Here is a 16,232-nt window from a genome sequence, read left to right as displayed (position 1 = left end):
CTGCATCGGCAGGCGGACTCTCAACCACTGCGCCACCAGGGAAGCCCAAGCTCATTTAAAAAAAAAAAAAAAAATTCAAGTGGTTTACTTATCTTGTACCCTTGTGTACTGTTTGGATTTGTTTTTTTTTAACCAAATGTATGTGCTGTGTGTATAATACTTAAATATGGGACTATAAAAAGATAGCAAAATACCTGAATAGCCATTTTTCCAAAGAAGATATACAGATGGCCAAAAGACACATGAAAAGATGCTCAAGATCGGTACTCATCAGAGAAACGCAAATCCAAACCACAGTGAGCTATCACCTCACAGCTGTCAGAATAGCTACCATCAAAAAGTCCACAAATAACAAACGTTAATAAGGATGTGCAAAAAAGGGAACCCTAGTACGCTATTGGCGGGAATGTAAATTGGTGCAGCCGCTATGGAAAACAGCATGGAGGTTCCTCAAAAAACTCAACATAGCACTGCCGTATGACCCAGCAATCCCACTCCTGGGTATATATCTGAAGAAAATGAGAACACTAATCTGAAAAGATATATGCACCCCATGTTCACAGCAGCATTATATACAATAGCCAAGATATGGAAACAACCTAAGTGTCCATCAACAGATGAATGGATAAAGAAGATGTGGTATAAGTATATACAATGGCATATTACTCAGCAATAAAAAATAATGAAATTCTGCCATTTGCAACAAGTGGGTAGACCTAGAGGGTTTATGTTTAGTGAAATAAGTCAGACAAAGAAAGACAAATACTCTATGTTATCACTTATATGTGGAATCTAAAAAATAAAAGGAATGAATATAACTAAACAGAAACATACTCGCAGATAAAGAGAACACATTAGTGGCTACCAGTGGGGAGAGGGAAGGGGGGAGGGACAAGATAGAGATAGGGGATTAAGAGATACAAACTACTATGTCTAAAATAAATAAGCAACAAGGATATATTGTACAGCACAGGGGAAAAGAGCCATTATTTTGGGATAACTTTAAGTGGAGTTTAATCTATAAAAATATTGAATCACTGTGCTGGACACCTGAGACTAATATAATATTGTAAATCAACGACACTTCAATTTAAAAAAATAGTTGATGGCGAGCTACAAATGCAATAAAATAATTAAAACAAGAAAAGCTAGCAAAATAAAAATGAGAAATTTTTTAAAATAAAAGATTCCATCAAGCAACTAACTTTGATGAGATTTTTTTAAAATCACATAAAGTATTGATAGCTTTACTCTTTGAATTTTTGCTTTACCTAGAACTAGTTAGTCAAGTCAAGCAAATTAATATAACTACAGGATGAATATGGTTAGAATGGATTCTCTCTCTGCATGACAACATCATGAACTCTGTGCTTTTTCAGCTGCTCTAGAGAGAGCATAAGCAGAGGTGTGAACCAATGTAAGGTAATCTGATATGATATAATGTCATCATGTGATGATATGAAGCTGATTCCATTGCAGGCATGATCACACGACTCCGCCACCCTGTGTCAACGAAGGCCAACAAGGTTCCCATCTCCGTGTCCTTGGGAAGTGGTATGGACATGCCCTTGGGTTCTTAAACTCCATTTCCTACCATTTTTCATTTTAAATATATATATATATATATATATATATATATATACACATACATATAGTTAATTTACTGAAAAAGAAAAAGATGGAAGACAGGGAGGAGATCCCTATTCAGCTTGCGCCAGGGAGGGCTTCAGCTCTAATATATTCATTTGTTTTCGCAAACAAACTGAAAGCTTTTCTGTCCTCCCAACCTAACTCTGTAATCTCCCCAGCATTACCAAAAAGGCTGACCCAGTCATCAGCCTCTAGAACCCCACTGCCTGTCCTTTCTTCTTCTGGGATTCTCTGCCCGCTCAGGGGAGCCAGTTTGCAACCTGGATCACAGTTTTATTTATTTTATAAGAAAATGTAATGATATTTTACTAAGCTAAGGGCACTGAGCACATTTTGACACCAAGTCTTTCCAAGATGCCTCTGGTTGGCAAAGGTTTTTTCACTCTAACTTTTCTTGTCAATAATTGTAGGTGCTTCAGGAACAATACTGTTCTGGTGACATTATCATGTGGTCTAATAGATCGTAAGACCATATCACTAAGGATTTTCTTTTTAAGTGATCAACTTAAAATTCAAAGGTCTTGCTGTTCTTCATACTGTCAGTGTTAAACTCTCATTGGAGAGGGAATCACTTGGGAAGCTGTTAGCCCCAAAGCCTTCTACTCTCATCCTAAAGAGGGTCTGTCTTGCCTTATTAGGAATCTGGGAACTGAAAAGAGAAGAGATTACCCTGTTGAAGGAGCTGGGAAGTGGCCAGTTTGGAGTGGTCCATCTGGGCAAGTGGAAGGGGCAGTATGATGTTGCTGTTAAGATGATCAAGGAGGGCTCCATGTCAGAAGATGAATTCTTCCAGGAGGCCCAGACCATGATGTAAGTTTCTTCTGAGGAATGGTGGTTTACCCTCACCATGAGGGGACATTTATGCCAACGGATCTCTCCCTAATATTTGCAAGGCCTGAATCAAGAGTCCACATAGCATAGAATATATAACGGAATATTACTCAGTCATAAAAAAGAATGAAATAATACGATTTGCAGCAACATGGATGGACCTAGAGATGGTCATACTAAGTGAACACAGACAAAGACAAACAGCATATGACATCACTTATATGTGGAATCTAAAATATGACACAAATGAACTTATTTACAAAACAGAAATAGACTCAGACATAGAAAACCAACTTATGGTTACCAAAGGGGAGAGATCGGGAGAGGGATAGATTAGGAGTTTGGGATTAACATCTACACACCACTATATATACAATAGATAAGCAACAAGGACCTACTGTACAGCACAGGGAACTGTATTCAATATCTTGTAATAACCTATAATGGAAAAGACTGTGAAAAAGAGTGTGTGTGTGTTTGTGTGTGTGTGTGTGTGTGTGTGTGTGTGTGTGTGTATCTGAATCACTTTGCTGGGCACCTGAAACTAACACAACATTGTAAATCAACTACACTTTAATTTAAAAATGCACCATTTTTCAACAGGAAAAAAAGAATCCACAGATCATAGATACAAATATTTAGAAGTTATAAATCAATTTAACACACCATTACACAAAATTGGTTCTAGGCGTCTCCTCTGACAAGTATACCTTCACAACAACCTGAAAGGTCGTATTCAAATTTAGAATTCTCAAGGCTCTTTAAAGAAGTCAGCCTCTGGACCATGCTCCCCCCCACCCCGCAAAACTCCACCTCTCCCCTTTCTCTTCCCACCCCCAGCCCCATCCTGTGCTCGGTGCCTATGTACAGACATAGCATTCAGTACATCCGAGCTCCCTCTGTGTCTCCCACAAGCAACTATCTCGGCTAGGAGTAGGCACACCAATAGCATGGTTCACTCTTGGGGAGACAGACCAGGAAGAGTCTGCAAAGGTCCTGGAAGAGGCCTCAGTACTTTGTGGGCAGGCGACTCCAGAGTCCTGGTACCCCAAGAGTGATAAAGAGATACACTGGTTCTGAGTGGACATGTCTCCTTAGCCCTCTGGCCTCTTTGTCCTGTCGGGAGGTATGCGGTGAAATGAGGAAAAGAGTGGGGCCCTGTAAAGCACATGCCCAAGGGCACGAGCTTCTAGTGGCCAGGACTAAGGCACTACTGGAAACTAACGCGCTACAGACAATATGCCAACACAGTGTGGTACAAATCCTGTTCTCACCCTACTTCTTTCCTCATCTGATAAATGAAGACACCCTTCCTAATGGACCTCAGCTCCAAGCACAGCTCTCAACTCTTGGCAATTCATATGTGTTCTCTCTCCCCCTCCCCCTCCCCTCTCTCTCTCATGTATGTAAGTACAAAGAACTCTTTTAATGATTATACCTCTTGTCAACACGGTGAATCAGACTTTGAAGGGTGACCAACCATCCATTTTTGCCTGGGACTTTCCTGGTTTCAGCACTGAAAGTCCCACATCCTGGGAAACCCCTCAGTCCCAGGCAAACTGGGACAGTGAGCTGGCCATCCTACTCTAAGGAACCAATCAGCATGGTATGAAAAACAATGCTATAGCAGGCCTTCGGTCAAAGACACTTGAAACCATAAAGCCTAGCCTGCTACAGAGGAATAACATTTTTTAAAAATTTACTTAAACACTTATATACAGTGTTTACAGGCATCTCTCTGAGTGCTTTATAAACATTAACACATTCAATCCTCATAAGAAGGCTATGAGGGATGTACCATTGTTGTCTTTGGTAGGAAAACACTGTTGTGTTTGGTAGGAAACTAAAGCACAGAAATGTTAAATAACTAGCCCAAGGTCACCAAGCTAGTAAAAGTGGCAGAGCAGAGATGAAAACCCAGCAGACCTTCCAGTGTCCATTTCCTTAGTCATTCTTTTATGAAGACCAAAGGTACCCGGAGAGTCAGAATAACCACTTTCACTGCAAGTGCCGAATTGTTTGGAAGCAGAGGTACTATGCAAACAAGCCTTTGGCTGGAGCTGGCTTCATGGGCACACAACCTGCACAGTGTCGAGGGCTCCTGCACTTAGAAGGGCTCCGCGCTTGGTTTAATGCTGTCCTGTGACAATTGAAATTCTTAATAATTCTTACACAAGGATCCCTGCATTTTCACTTTGCACTGATCCCTGCAAATTATGTAGTTCATCCTATCTCTGGCAATTGTACTGTCATAAAACTGGGGAAGGGGTCCTTGATGTCAGAACAGAAAAATCCGACAGAAACTCCCTTAGGGTCATGGTGTAACCCCTGTGTCATGGTGTAACTTTAAAAGATAGTTTTTGCTATTAGAGAGCTGGTAATCCTACAGAATCCTAAAAAGTCATTAATAAATCACCTAGTCACAGAGAACGAGTCCAAACTGTATCATCAGGGGAAACTGTTAAATCTCAAATGTAACGGTCAAACGGAGGCCTAAAATGTGGGAGGTGTCAATTGACATGGTATTCCTACCATGTGCCCCCCGGGCAGTGACTGAATTTGCTCAAGGAACACCTTTTATTGGGTGATAGACCTTGGTCCCACCACAAGCCTTCCCTTTGAAGGGAGCAATGCAGGTCCCTAACACTGCTCAAATATGCATAACCCAGCCTTGAGTAACATGAAAACGCATGTCCCTATAGTTAAACAAAGGAGGAAGAAAATGACTAAATATTTAACGAATCCTCATCTGTTAAAAAAATTGTCAAGCTGACATGTTAAATTTAATCTACTTTACACATCTGAACATTAAAGAATCATCCTGTAATGCTCGTCATCATTAATTTTTAGAGAAATGCAAATCAAAACTATGAGGTACCACCCCACACGAGTCAGAATGGCCATTACCAAAAATATCTACAAATAACAAATGCTGGAGAGGGTGTGGAGAAAAGGGAACCCTCCTACACTGTTGGTGGGAATGGAAATTGGTGCAGCCACTATGGAAAACAGTATGCAGGTTCCTCAAAAAGCTAAAAATAGAGCCACCATATGACCCAGCAATCCCACTCCTGGGCATATACCCTGAGAAAAACATAATTGGAAAAGATACCTGCACCTCTATGTTCATAGCAGCACTATTTTTTTACTGGGGTACAGCTGCTTTACAATGTTGTCTTAGTTTCTGCTGTACAGCAAAGTCAATCAGTTATACATATACATATATTCCCTCCTTTTTAGATTTCCTTCCAATTTAGGTCACCACACAGCACTGAGTAGAGTTCCCTGTGCTATACAGTAGATTCTCATTAGTTACCTATTTTATATACAGTAGTGTATATATGTCCGTCCCAATCTCCCAATTCATCCCACCCCCCCCTTCCCCCCTTGGAAACCATAAGTTTGTTTTCTACATCTGTGACTCTCTGCTTTGCAAATAAGTTCATCTATAGCAGCACTATTTACAATAGCCAAGATATGGAAGCAACCTAAGTGTCCATCAACTGATGAATGGATAAAGAAGATGTGGAACATATATACAATGGAATATTACTCAGCCATAAAAAAGAATGAAATAATGCCATTTGCAGCAACATGGATGGCCCTAGAGATTATCATACTAAGTGAAGTAAGTCAGACAGAGAAAGACAAATACCATATGATATCACTTAGACGTGGAATCTAAAATATGACACAAACGAACTTATCTACAAAACAGAAACAGACTCACAGACATAGAGAACAGACTTGTGGTTGCCAAGGGGAAGTGGGGTGGGAGAGGGATGGAGTGGGAGTTTGGGGTTGGCAGATGCAAATTATTATATAGAGAATGGATAAACAACAAGGTCCTATTGTATAGCACAGGAAACTATATTCAATATCCTGTAATAAACCATAATGGAAAAGAAAAAAAAGAAGCATCCTGTAAATTGATAAGAATAGATCAATTACATAAGGACTAGGTGATGAACATCATAATAGCTGTCATGACCTACTAGAAGTGCTATGTCACGTGGTTATTCTTTTCTAAGTTTATCATCAAAAAAATAACGTCACAATAATGCAAAATGAATTTTTTTTAAAAAGGAAAATCAGAACTAATCTCACTTCTCTAACATGGAAACTATTTTCATTTTACCTACACCCTTCATATTCTATTTTTTTTTAATGAAATGTTTAGACATGAAAGTTGGATGCTTTAAAATGGAAGTGACTTCTCCTAGGGTATAGCTTCCTCCAAATCAGCCATGGAGGTTCTCAAGATGCCATGAGACGAAGCAGGATTTCTGAGGCAACAGACCACTGCTTCCCTGATTCTCTGTAGGAAAGTTGAACAAGCACCCAGAACAGCTTAACGGCTGCTGAGGTTGTCAATATCCAAGAGGAGGCAGCATTTTTCTGCTTCCAAAGGCTAATGCTCCCAGAATCAGACTCTTCCTCCGTTCCAGTAGAAGGGGGGAAATTAAAACACACAAAAATATGACAGTGATTCTTTTTCAGGACATCTGGAAAATGCAGTATGGAAATTCAGTATTGAACTTTGAACATCTGTTGTTTCCAGGAAACTCAACCACCCCAAGCTGGTGAAATTCTACGGAGTGTGTTCAAAGAGATACCCTATATACATAGTGACTGAATATATAACCAATGGCTGCTTGCTGAGTTACCTGAAGAGTCATGGGAAAAGACTTGAGCCCTCCCAGCTCTTAGAAATGTGCTATGACGTTTGTGAAGGCATGGCCTTCTTGGAGAGCCAGCAGTTCATACACCGGGACTTGGTAAGGAAAGCAAACTGTCCCCAGCTCCCTCCTCCAGCGATGGGGCCATTGGGAGGGGCGGCAAGGAGGGCGTCTCCACTTAAACTTCGCTCACTTGTGACATGCTTAAGCGCATGACATGTTTGTAATCAAAATCACAATTTCACAATAAAATACTTGAAGTACAGAAAGAGTAGAGGTAGCCATCAAGATCTATGTAGTCAGGTTGTGGTATAAAGGAAAACAGATGGAACGGAAAGACTTTGGTCACTTTACTGTTTCCCAGAACCATTTAACCCAAGGTTACCTTTACTCCAGGAAGGGTTTAGTGCTAAAGGAGTTGCTCAGTACCATAACCAAAAATACAAGAAATGAAATTGGCGTGTGTCTTTGGGTCAGGGTGGGCACGGAGAGTGTTCTGCTTGGTTTGCACTGGTATTGATTGACCCTTAAGATTTTCTTGTGCTGAACAGCAAACTTGCCATGCACACTAGGCCAGTGTATTTGGGGTTCCCAGCGCAGCAGTTATGCCTTCAAAGCGCCTGTTAATGCACGGTGCCCTAGCAGTGGGGAGAGGGAACCCCTAGACATGATTTTTGCCTTCTCATTGATGAGCTCATGTTCTGTGTTTCATGTCTAATACCTTTCGTGCTGTTTGACAAGGATGGATGCTTGAGGCAAAATACTTATGGGAGCACGTTTTCATTCTGAAAAATGGAAAATTGCGAAGGAAAAAAGCCAACTCCTACACTCTAGATATTTCCTTTGAAATAGAGCATTTGGGGTCGTGATAGGCAATCTTCGATTTTGCTGAGAATTCTGCCAAAGAAAAGGCAAATGTCTGATTTTGATGCCAGGGGATTCTTGGTCATCTTTACTACTTGGTAATTTTGCTTTTCCCCTCTAAAGGCTGCTCGGAACTGCTTGGTGGACAGTGACCTCTCTGTGAAGGTTTCTGACTTTGGCATGACGCGGTAAGCCAATTCCCACAGGGCAGCCAATGCAACAGGGGTTTCCATTCACATCAAAATGCGGATATAGAACCTGCTCTCAATCAGGGGCTTAGAAACCGGGATCCCCTCCCCCACTCTACCTCTGCCCACCTCATTTCTCCACCTGTAAGATGGGATTGTTCTTCAGAAATTGCCCCAAGCCCTTTTTAGTTCTTTCAACACCTTGGTAAATATTTTCTAAACTTAAGAATAAATTCCATGAAAATCTTAAATATTCAAATATAACATGTTACAGCCAGAAAAACAACCCAGAAAAGTTTTAAAAGCCTTGATTGAGTGAGTGTGTGTGTGTATTATGGCTCCTTTACCCCTTCTGGTTGTTTCCCCTTAACACTATATGTTCAAATGGACAGGGCATTAACACTAGGACAATTTTTCTTGCCATTTTATTAAATTTCCTGCATCATCAGGTAAGGCAGTAGACTCAGATTCTCTTGGTGAGCATTCTAGCAACACTTCAGGACTTGAGAAATTAGTTTGAGTATGATAGCAGTTTAAGAAGGGTCTTCCATTTCCTGAATTCTGAATCCTTATACTATGTAAGCCTCAGAGTCAATTTTCATGGTTTTACATAGGAAATGAAGACATACATAGTAGCCTTTCCATTCAACAAACATTTACTGAGTGCCTACGCAATGCCTAGGCCTTATGAGAGATACTGAAATGTATGGGATACTCCCTGCCCTCAAACTGCCCATGGTTTAGTCTACAGGGCAAGTAGATGTCCCTGCCATTAAGACAAAATACAGCTATAAAGTTGTGCCCACTCAACATAAACTCATGTCATTCTGAGGAGAGATAACGCAGTTTCAAAGCGATCTGAAGAGGTGACGAAAGCCAGCTCTATGTTTAGCCAGCATGGCCCTAAAACACCATAGGAAGATCTATGTTTTTAAAGTCTTCTCCAAATTTCATTACGAGAAGCTGCTCCTCTTCTGGGACCCCTCAGTGTTGGCAGGGTGTCCCTTTAGCTGTGTGCTCCCTGCCACCCTCCTCTGACCATGCACTTGCTCTCCTACGTCCACACTCCGAATGTATAGCTCGCCTGAGCGCAAGAGAAAAAGCTGCTCACAGCTGCTCAGGACGGGGAGAGGCTCCCAGGCCGAGGGAGCAGATCCCACTTTGTTCTCAAAGCAGAAATATGGGCTGTTACGCCAGCGTCCAGGGAATATACTGTCAAGTTCTTTGTAACTTAGGAAAAGGGGGCTGCACGTCTTGCTCTAAATAAGGGATCCTGGAGGCCATGCACCAGGCCCTGTTGGTCATGAAGCTCTAGGGTCACATTAGTCAGATGCCTGTGATTGAACCTGGTCCTGATGATTTGAAGGAAGGTTTAGGTCATGAGCAGAGCCCAGTCAGGGGTGTCAGGGTTGTTTCTGAGTGTCTGGTGGTGTCTGAGGAGCTGAGGGGGCTTGGGAGGGAAGTATGGAAGGTGCTATATGTAATCTTATGGAAGCATTATTTATTATTACTATTATTAATATTTCCCAGAATGATTTGCCACACCAGCTTTTTCAGCTATTTTAAAGTACAATAAACATCTCTAACACATTTTTGTGTGTGAAGTTTTCCTATAGATTATATCCAAAGTTTCAGTCTCCATCATTTTCATTTTTCTATTTTCTTGAGTAAGTAGTCATTATTTATGTGTTTTATTGTGGGCTTCTCCTTGATTAATTGTACAAATAATATATGCTTATTGTAAGAAATATAGCAATAGTGTATAAAGCAAAAAGTAGAATCTACCCCCCCACCCATTCCCTTTATTTTCAGCACTAGGAGTAACTATGGCTGACACATGCGGTGGATGTCCTTTCAAACCTGACTCCTAAGTGTACCCAATCATATACACAAATATGGACATTTACTGTTTGTCCCCACAAAAATGGAATCACATTACCTATACATGCTTTTGCACTAACCATAAACCATAGGCATCTTTTTATTTTGGTCAGTGTAGAGTGATCTCTTTTTTCATGGCTGCATACTATTCTATTAATGTGCCATATTATATTTAATCACTCCTCAGCCTGGGGACATTGAGGTTATTGCATTTTTATCATTATTATAAACAAAAGTGTACTGCATATCTTGAGCATACATTTTTATGCTCTTGATAACTTCATAGGATATTATTGCTGTCCATCATTGTTTACAATAGCAAAAGATTAGAAGTAACTTACACGGTTAAACAAATTACGTTAATCCGTAAGAAGGAAGACTAATCAGCCATTAAACATGATGCTGTAGAAGCGAATGTAACCATGGGGAAATGCTCTTGATATGCCCTTAAAGGAAAAATAGAAGCAAACCTCAGTACAACAGAAACCCAATTTTGTTCAAAGTATATATAGAAAAAAGGATTGGAAAGTACAAGCAAAAATGTATCTTGAGTGGTAGCATGACAGGTTATCTTTGGGGTGGGATTCGGAGTGATTTTACTTTTACTTGTTTGTGTTTCTTTCTATTCACCAAATATTTTGCATTCAGAGTTTGCTATTTTCAAAGTTAGAGATCATTTTTTTTTTAAATGCTTACAAGTCATAAGCAGCCTCTAGCTAAGCTCACACACTGAAAGGAAGCAAAAGGTCCGGAAAACCAAGGCCCTCCGCTGAGACCGGACGGCTGTATGTCCTGCATACTCGGCTGAAGGGCTGTGTTGATGTTTTCCTCTGCAGGTATGTTCTTGATGACCAGTATGTCAGTTCGGTAGGAACAAAGTTTCCCATCAAGTGGTCAGCCCCAGAGGTGTTTCACTACTTCAAATACAGCAGCAAGTCAGACGTATGGGCGTTCGGTAAGAATGTGGCCACGTGGGACCCAGCCCCATTGCATAAGCTGGCTTCCACAACAGGAAACCACAAGAGCAGCAACATCCATTTTCAGCAAAAGCTCTGAGCACTTACAAAATTACATGTACGACCAGAGACAAGCAAGGGATTGAAGAAGGTGATGGTGACCCTTTCTTGCGCTGGTGTTAGGATGTCTGCCACGTATTGTATAATTGGCATCCTGCTAGCACCTTCTCATAGAATCAAAAGGGATAAAAGCTTTCCCACTGAAGACTTCAGTTTTCAAAAAGGAGTCACATGTGCATGAGGTACAAAACGCTGAAGGGCTTAAAATGAAGTCATCGACTTTCTGCAGGGAAGTGGGGTGATAATCATTCCCTTCTGAATTGACCAATTTGGGGGCATGCCTGGTGTAAACACCAAACATGACTCAGCACTTTCTTTGGCCCATCCCAACTTCAACTAGTGTCCCTGTTAAAATTCATCATTTAGGTCAGGGGTCAGCAGACCATGGCGCAGGACCAATTCCAGTGGCCTGTTTCTGTAAGGAAAGTTTGATCGGAGCACAGCCATGTCCTTTGTACATATGGTTTATGTATTGTCTGTGGTTGCTTTTGTGCTTGCAACAGTAGCTGTCACAGAGGCTGCATGACCCTCAAAGCCTAGAAAACTTACTTTGTGGCCCTTTATAGAAAGGGTATGCTGACCCCTATTTTATTGAAAGCTCTATATTGAAATTTAGTAAACGTAATTAGAAAACAGAGACAATTCTTAAATTGTGATTCTGTAGATTTTCTGGTATTTTTCTACATTGGGAGGAATGTCAGGCTTGTTTAAAATCACTGTCAGATGAGCCCAGGATAAATATTCCAAATTATCATAAGGCTATGGAATCTATTAAATACAACTGAGAACTATTTCATGCCTGTCTGAGTCCATAAGCACAATTTGACTTTCTACATGACAGCCTGAAGAAAGGAAAATGTAGTTAGCTGCTTAGTTTTCTATGTGACAACTGTTAAAAATAATTATTCCTTTTGTAAAATTGGTATTGTTCATTGTAAAAAATAATAACAATCCAATGTGTACAGAAAAAGGAAAAACCACAGAGAGCATTTTGGTGAATACTTGATGTCATTTTGTGATGATGAACTTGTCAGAATTAGCTTCAATCTCTTTGTGTCAAATGATATGCCTTATGAGAGATATTTTTAAAAATCGGTATCCTTACTCAATAGTCACAGCTGGGTTTTGACCAAAACATTGCATTACCCAGGTCGACTGCTTACCTTATGTGCCATAATTTGGCTCCAAATATTTTCTGGCTGTTTCCAAGAACTAAATTCATTCTTAAATAATCTGTCCCCAGTGAAGATACTCAAAATAAACCAGGACCTCTGAAAGCAATTCTCAAAGAGGAGTCCCACAGATATTTTAAGCAATGATATTGTTCTTGAGATAAGTGGTTAGCCTTCCAAAGAGACAACTGTGAAAGGGGCAACACGTTTTTGGATGGTTGTTTTAGAATATTTGTTTAAAAAAAACACAGCCACCATAACTCGTAACATTGCCTTACTGTAAATATTTTACAAAAAAAATCTGTAGCCCTAAAAGTGAAAGTTTTGAAGTCAGTACTTCAGTTATGGTTCTAGAACAATTTTCTCCCTTCTTACGTATTTCTAGTTTTCCAAGCTTTTGAAGCTGGCTGAGCGCTGGAATTCTCTGGCTTGGCCAGTACAACATCACAATGGCCACCATTTAGAGAGCATTGAAAACGTCTCCAGTGCCCTTCTAAATGCTCCGCGTGTTTTACCCTATTCAGTCCTCATGACAACTCTGTGATGTGCAGATATCCGCATATCACAGCAAGCAAGCAGAGCTGAGAAGGACCAAGAAAGTCGCCCAGCCTGTAAGTGGCAAACCTGGGCCTCAAAAGGCACGTCTGCCTGGCCCCAAATGCAACCCTCTTGACCACCATGACCAGAACTCGGTTTCTTAACCTGGAGTCCACCGTACACTGGATACTGCCAGAAAATACCCTGTGAACTTCCAGAAAAGGAGCCCGAAAATGCTGTGCATTCACTTCCCCGAGGAACAGCTAATGATTTTAATCAGATCCTTGAAAGGACACCTGACCCACAAAGTATTCTAGAACACTGTGGCAATAGAAAAGGGGGAGCGTTGCCCATGATTTTATCTTAAATTTCCACCAAAAGGTAATTTGATGGTGCAGTGAAACAGTTGCCAAGGCAGAGAGAAAGGGTGAGGACTCCCATCCATTACTCCTAAGGGCTGGAGCTGGGGGTTGTCACTGTGGGTTGGACCAGGCCTCAGCCGCCCCTCTGAAGCAGCCCAAGGTCCTTGACCCCAGGGAGCTCCCCCTGCAGCTGCCCTGGCCGGTTCCCCGTTTCCCGGCAAGAATGGGCGTCCGGGTCTCAGGGAACAGGGAGAAGAGAGCCTGGGCTCCGGAAGCTATGGTCCAGGCCCGCCCTCCCTACCGCCCCGTCCTCCATGCTTAGACTCATCCCCCAGGGATCCCGGCTCTGACCCAGAGCCTTCCTGACCTGCCGTGTGAAGCTCGTTCGACAAACTGTACCTTTTGACGCTGGCTCTCTCTCCTCTGTCCGCCGCCGCCCTCCCCATGGTGCAGGGATCCTGATGTGGGAAGTGTTCAGCCTGGGGAAGCAGCCCTATGACTTGTACGACAACTCGCAGGTGGTCGTGAAGGTCTCTCAGGGCCACCGGCTCTACCGGCCCCAGCTGGCGTGGGACACCGTCTACCAGGTCATGCACAGCTGCTGGCACGAGGCGAGTGATCCACTGGCGGGAGCGAGCAGGCGCCGGGCGCATCCGGGCCGGTGGCTGCGTCACCGCCGGAAGAAGCGTTTTTGAGGCGGGGACGGGGGTGGGGTGGGGTGGGGAGGAAAAGATTAATTTAACTTTCAAATAGTCATGTAAAAGCTTACATTTGTGGGGTGGGGTGGGGTGGGGTGGGGTGGGGCACCTGCTACAGAGCAGGTGGAAATGGCCCTGGGCCCCTGCCCTCAGATGTTTGTGATCTGAAACCAGCACTGTAGGCGCCAACAGCTTAACAAACAACTTATATCAGCAGTGTGCTAAGGACTTTACGAATATTAACTCATTTATTCAACAGGAAACACACTATGAGTAGGTACTCTTATCATGGCTAAACGAACAGAAGTGGAAACAGAGACCCAGGGAGGTTAAGTGACTCGCCCAAGCTCACACAGCTAGTAAGAGGCAGGCTGGCTAGTGTCAGAGGCCCTGTTCTCAACCACAACACTAGAGGGTCTCTCCTCAAGGAGAAAACGTGTAACAGAGAACAAATAACACGTGTAGAGAGCACAGAATGGACACCAGTCTGTTCTCCCTTCCCCTGTCTCCCAAGTGCTGAATAAAAGCCTTCCATGCAGGGAGAGAATAAGAGTATCTTTTTTTGTGGGACTGAAAACAGCAAGTAGCTTATAATTATATGTGCAAATTAGAAACATAGACAAGTAAGCACAGGAAGAGCTCAGAGGACACAGGGAGCCCAGCTTCCGGAACGCATCGTTATCTGAGCCACGTCTGGAAAGCTGTACAGAGCTTCCCCGACTATGTGGGTGGAGACACAGTTCAAGGGTGTCCAGGTGAGAGCGACCAGCACAAGCACAGGTGGGGAGGCAGGAATGAGCACTGCGTGCTTGGCTGGAGCTGTGGTTGGAAGGGCTGGAAATGAGTTTGGAAGAGTACGTCTGGTCCAGATTCTGTAGGCTGAATGACAAGGAGAGGAGTGTGAGTTTGGCTTTCTATAGGCAACACGGAGCCCCTGAAGACATTTGCGAGTGATGTGATAATAGGAGACTTCTAAGAACATTCATCTAAGAGCCCGCAGCCCATAGCCATTATACGGCGTGGCCTCATTGACAAATGGGCCTAATGCTGCCGTCATGCGTTCACGCATTCATTCATTCACTCGTAAAAGACAGATCAGTGTCGTGGTTAAGCATGTGGACTCTGGAGCCAGAATGCTAGCTCTGGGTTGAATGCTAGCTGTGGGACCTTGCATAAGCCTCCTAACATCTCTGTGCTTCACTATAAAATAGTACTTAACTGATAGGATTATTGTGTGGATTGAATGAGTTAATATTATAAAGTCCTTAGAACAGTAAGTGCTCTAAGTGGTTGTCGTTGTTGTTACATATTAATAGAGCGGCTGTGCACCAGGCACTATGCGGGTGCTAGGAATAAATGACTGCACAGGATTTAAAGAGTTCCTCATCTCTTGTGTTGGAGCCTAGAATTCCACTTTGGAAGAGTTACTGACTGCATCACGTAACATTTTATCTTTTAGCTTAAATTCTTCTTGGAATATGGGCACTTGGTGACTTCCCACCCAATGTCACTTGAAATACTATCTAAGGCTCCCCCACTCTTTTTTTTTTTTTTTGCGGTATGTGGGCCTCTCACTGTTGTGGCCTCTCCCATTGTGGAGCACAGGCTCCGGACGAGCAGGCTCAACGGCCATGGCTCACGGGCCCAGCCGCTCCACGGCACGTGGGATCTTCCCAGCCCGGGGCACGAACCCGCATCCCCTGCATCGGCAGGCGGACTCTCAACCACTGCGCCACCAGGGAAGCCCTCCCCCACTCTTTTTTTTTTTTTTTGCGGTATGTGGGCCTCTCACTGTTGTGGCCTCTCCCATTGTGGAGCACAGGCTCCGGACGAGCAGGCTCAACGGCCATGGCTCACGGGCCCAGCCGCTCCACGGCACGTGGGATCTTCCCAGCCCGGGGCACGAACCCGCATCCCCTGCATCGGCAGGCGGACTCTCAACCACTGCGCCACCAGGGAAGCCCTCCCCCACTCTTTTTTACCCCAAATGTAAAGGGGCTGAGAGACTTAGGCGGCACTAGAGGGTCAGACTGGGTCAGAGGAGGGTTAGAGACCTGGCACTGCCCACGACCAGGCAGACTCACTGCTGTCACCTGGCCGACAGAGAAGAGGAGCCGACAAGGGTGTTTGAGTTGAAGCTGGGCCCCTCCCTGGCCCGCCCCACTCCAACTCCTGGGAATGTGCCTGCACCGCCAGATGGACAGGGGGCCCTGAACAGGAAGGAACTGCCTTCTTCCTACAGTTGGTCCGTGAAAGTGTGAGAATTGGGGCAGAATCCATTGGGGGGGGGGGGG

At 43.2% G+C, this 16,232-nt stretch overlaps 1 protein-coding gene across 1 annotated transcript in view; it reads left to right on the top strand.

Moving 5' to 3' along the window:
• The window catches only part of BMX (BMX non-receptor tyrosine kinase), a 42,936-nt gene that overhangs the window by 24,248 nt on the left and 2,456 nt on the right, over nt 1-16,232 (top strand). The window contains exons 12-17 of the mRNA XM_007466328.1: nt 1,480-1,554; nt 2,289-2,460; nt 7,043-7,259; nt 8,148-8,212; nt 10,930-11,048; nt 13,694-13,851. Of these exons, the coding sequence (XP_007466390.1) occupies nt 1,480-1,554; nt 2,289-2,460; nt 7,043-7,259; nt 8,148-8,212; nt 10,930-11,048; nt 13,694-13,851 (806 nt within the window). The remainder of the gene's footprint in view (nt 1-1,479; nt 1,555-2,288; nt 2,461-7,042; nt 7,260-8,147; nt 8,213-10,929; nt 11,049-13,693; nt 13,852-16,232) is intronic.

The sequence above is a fragment of the Lipotes vexillifer genome, unplaced genomic scaffold (assembly GCF_000442215.2).
Source record: "Lipotes vexillifer unplaced genomic scaffold, Lipotes_vexillifer_v1.1 scaffold169, whole genome shotgun sequence".
Taxonomy (NCBI): domain Eukaryota; kingdom Metazoa; phylum Chordata; class Mammalia; order Artiodactyla; family Lipotidae; genus Lipotes; species Lipotes vexillifer.
This window is presented reverse-complemented; position numbering and strand designations above follow the sequence as displayed.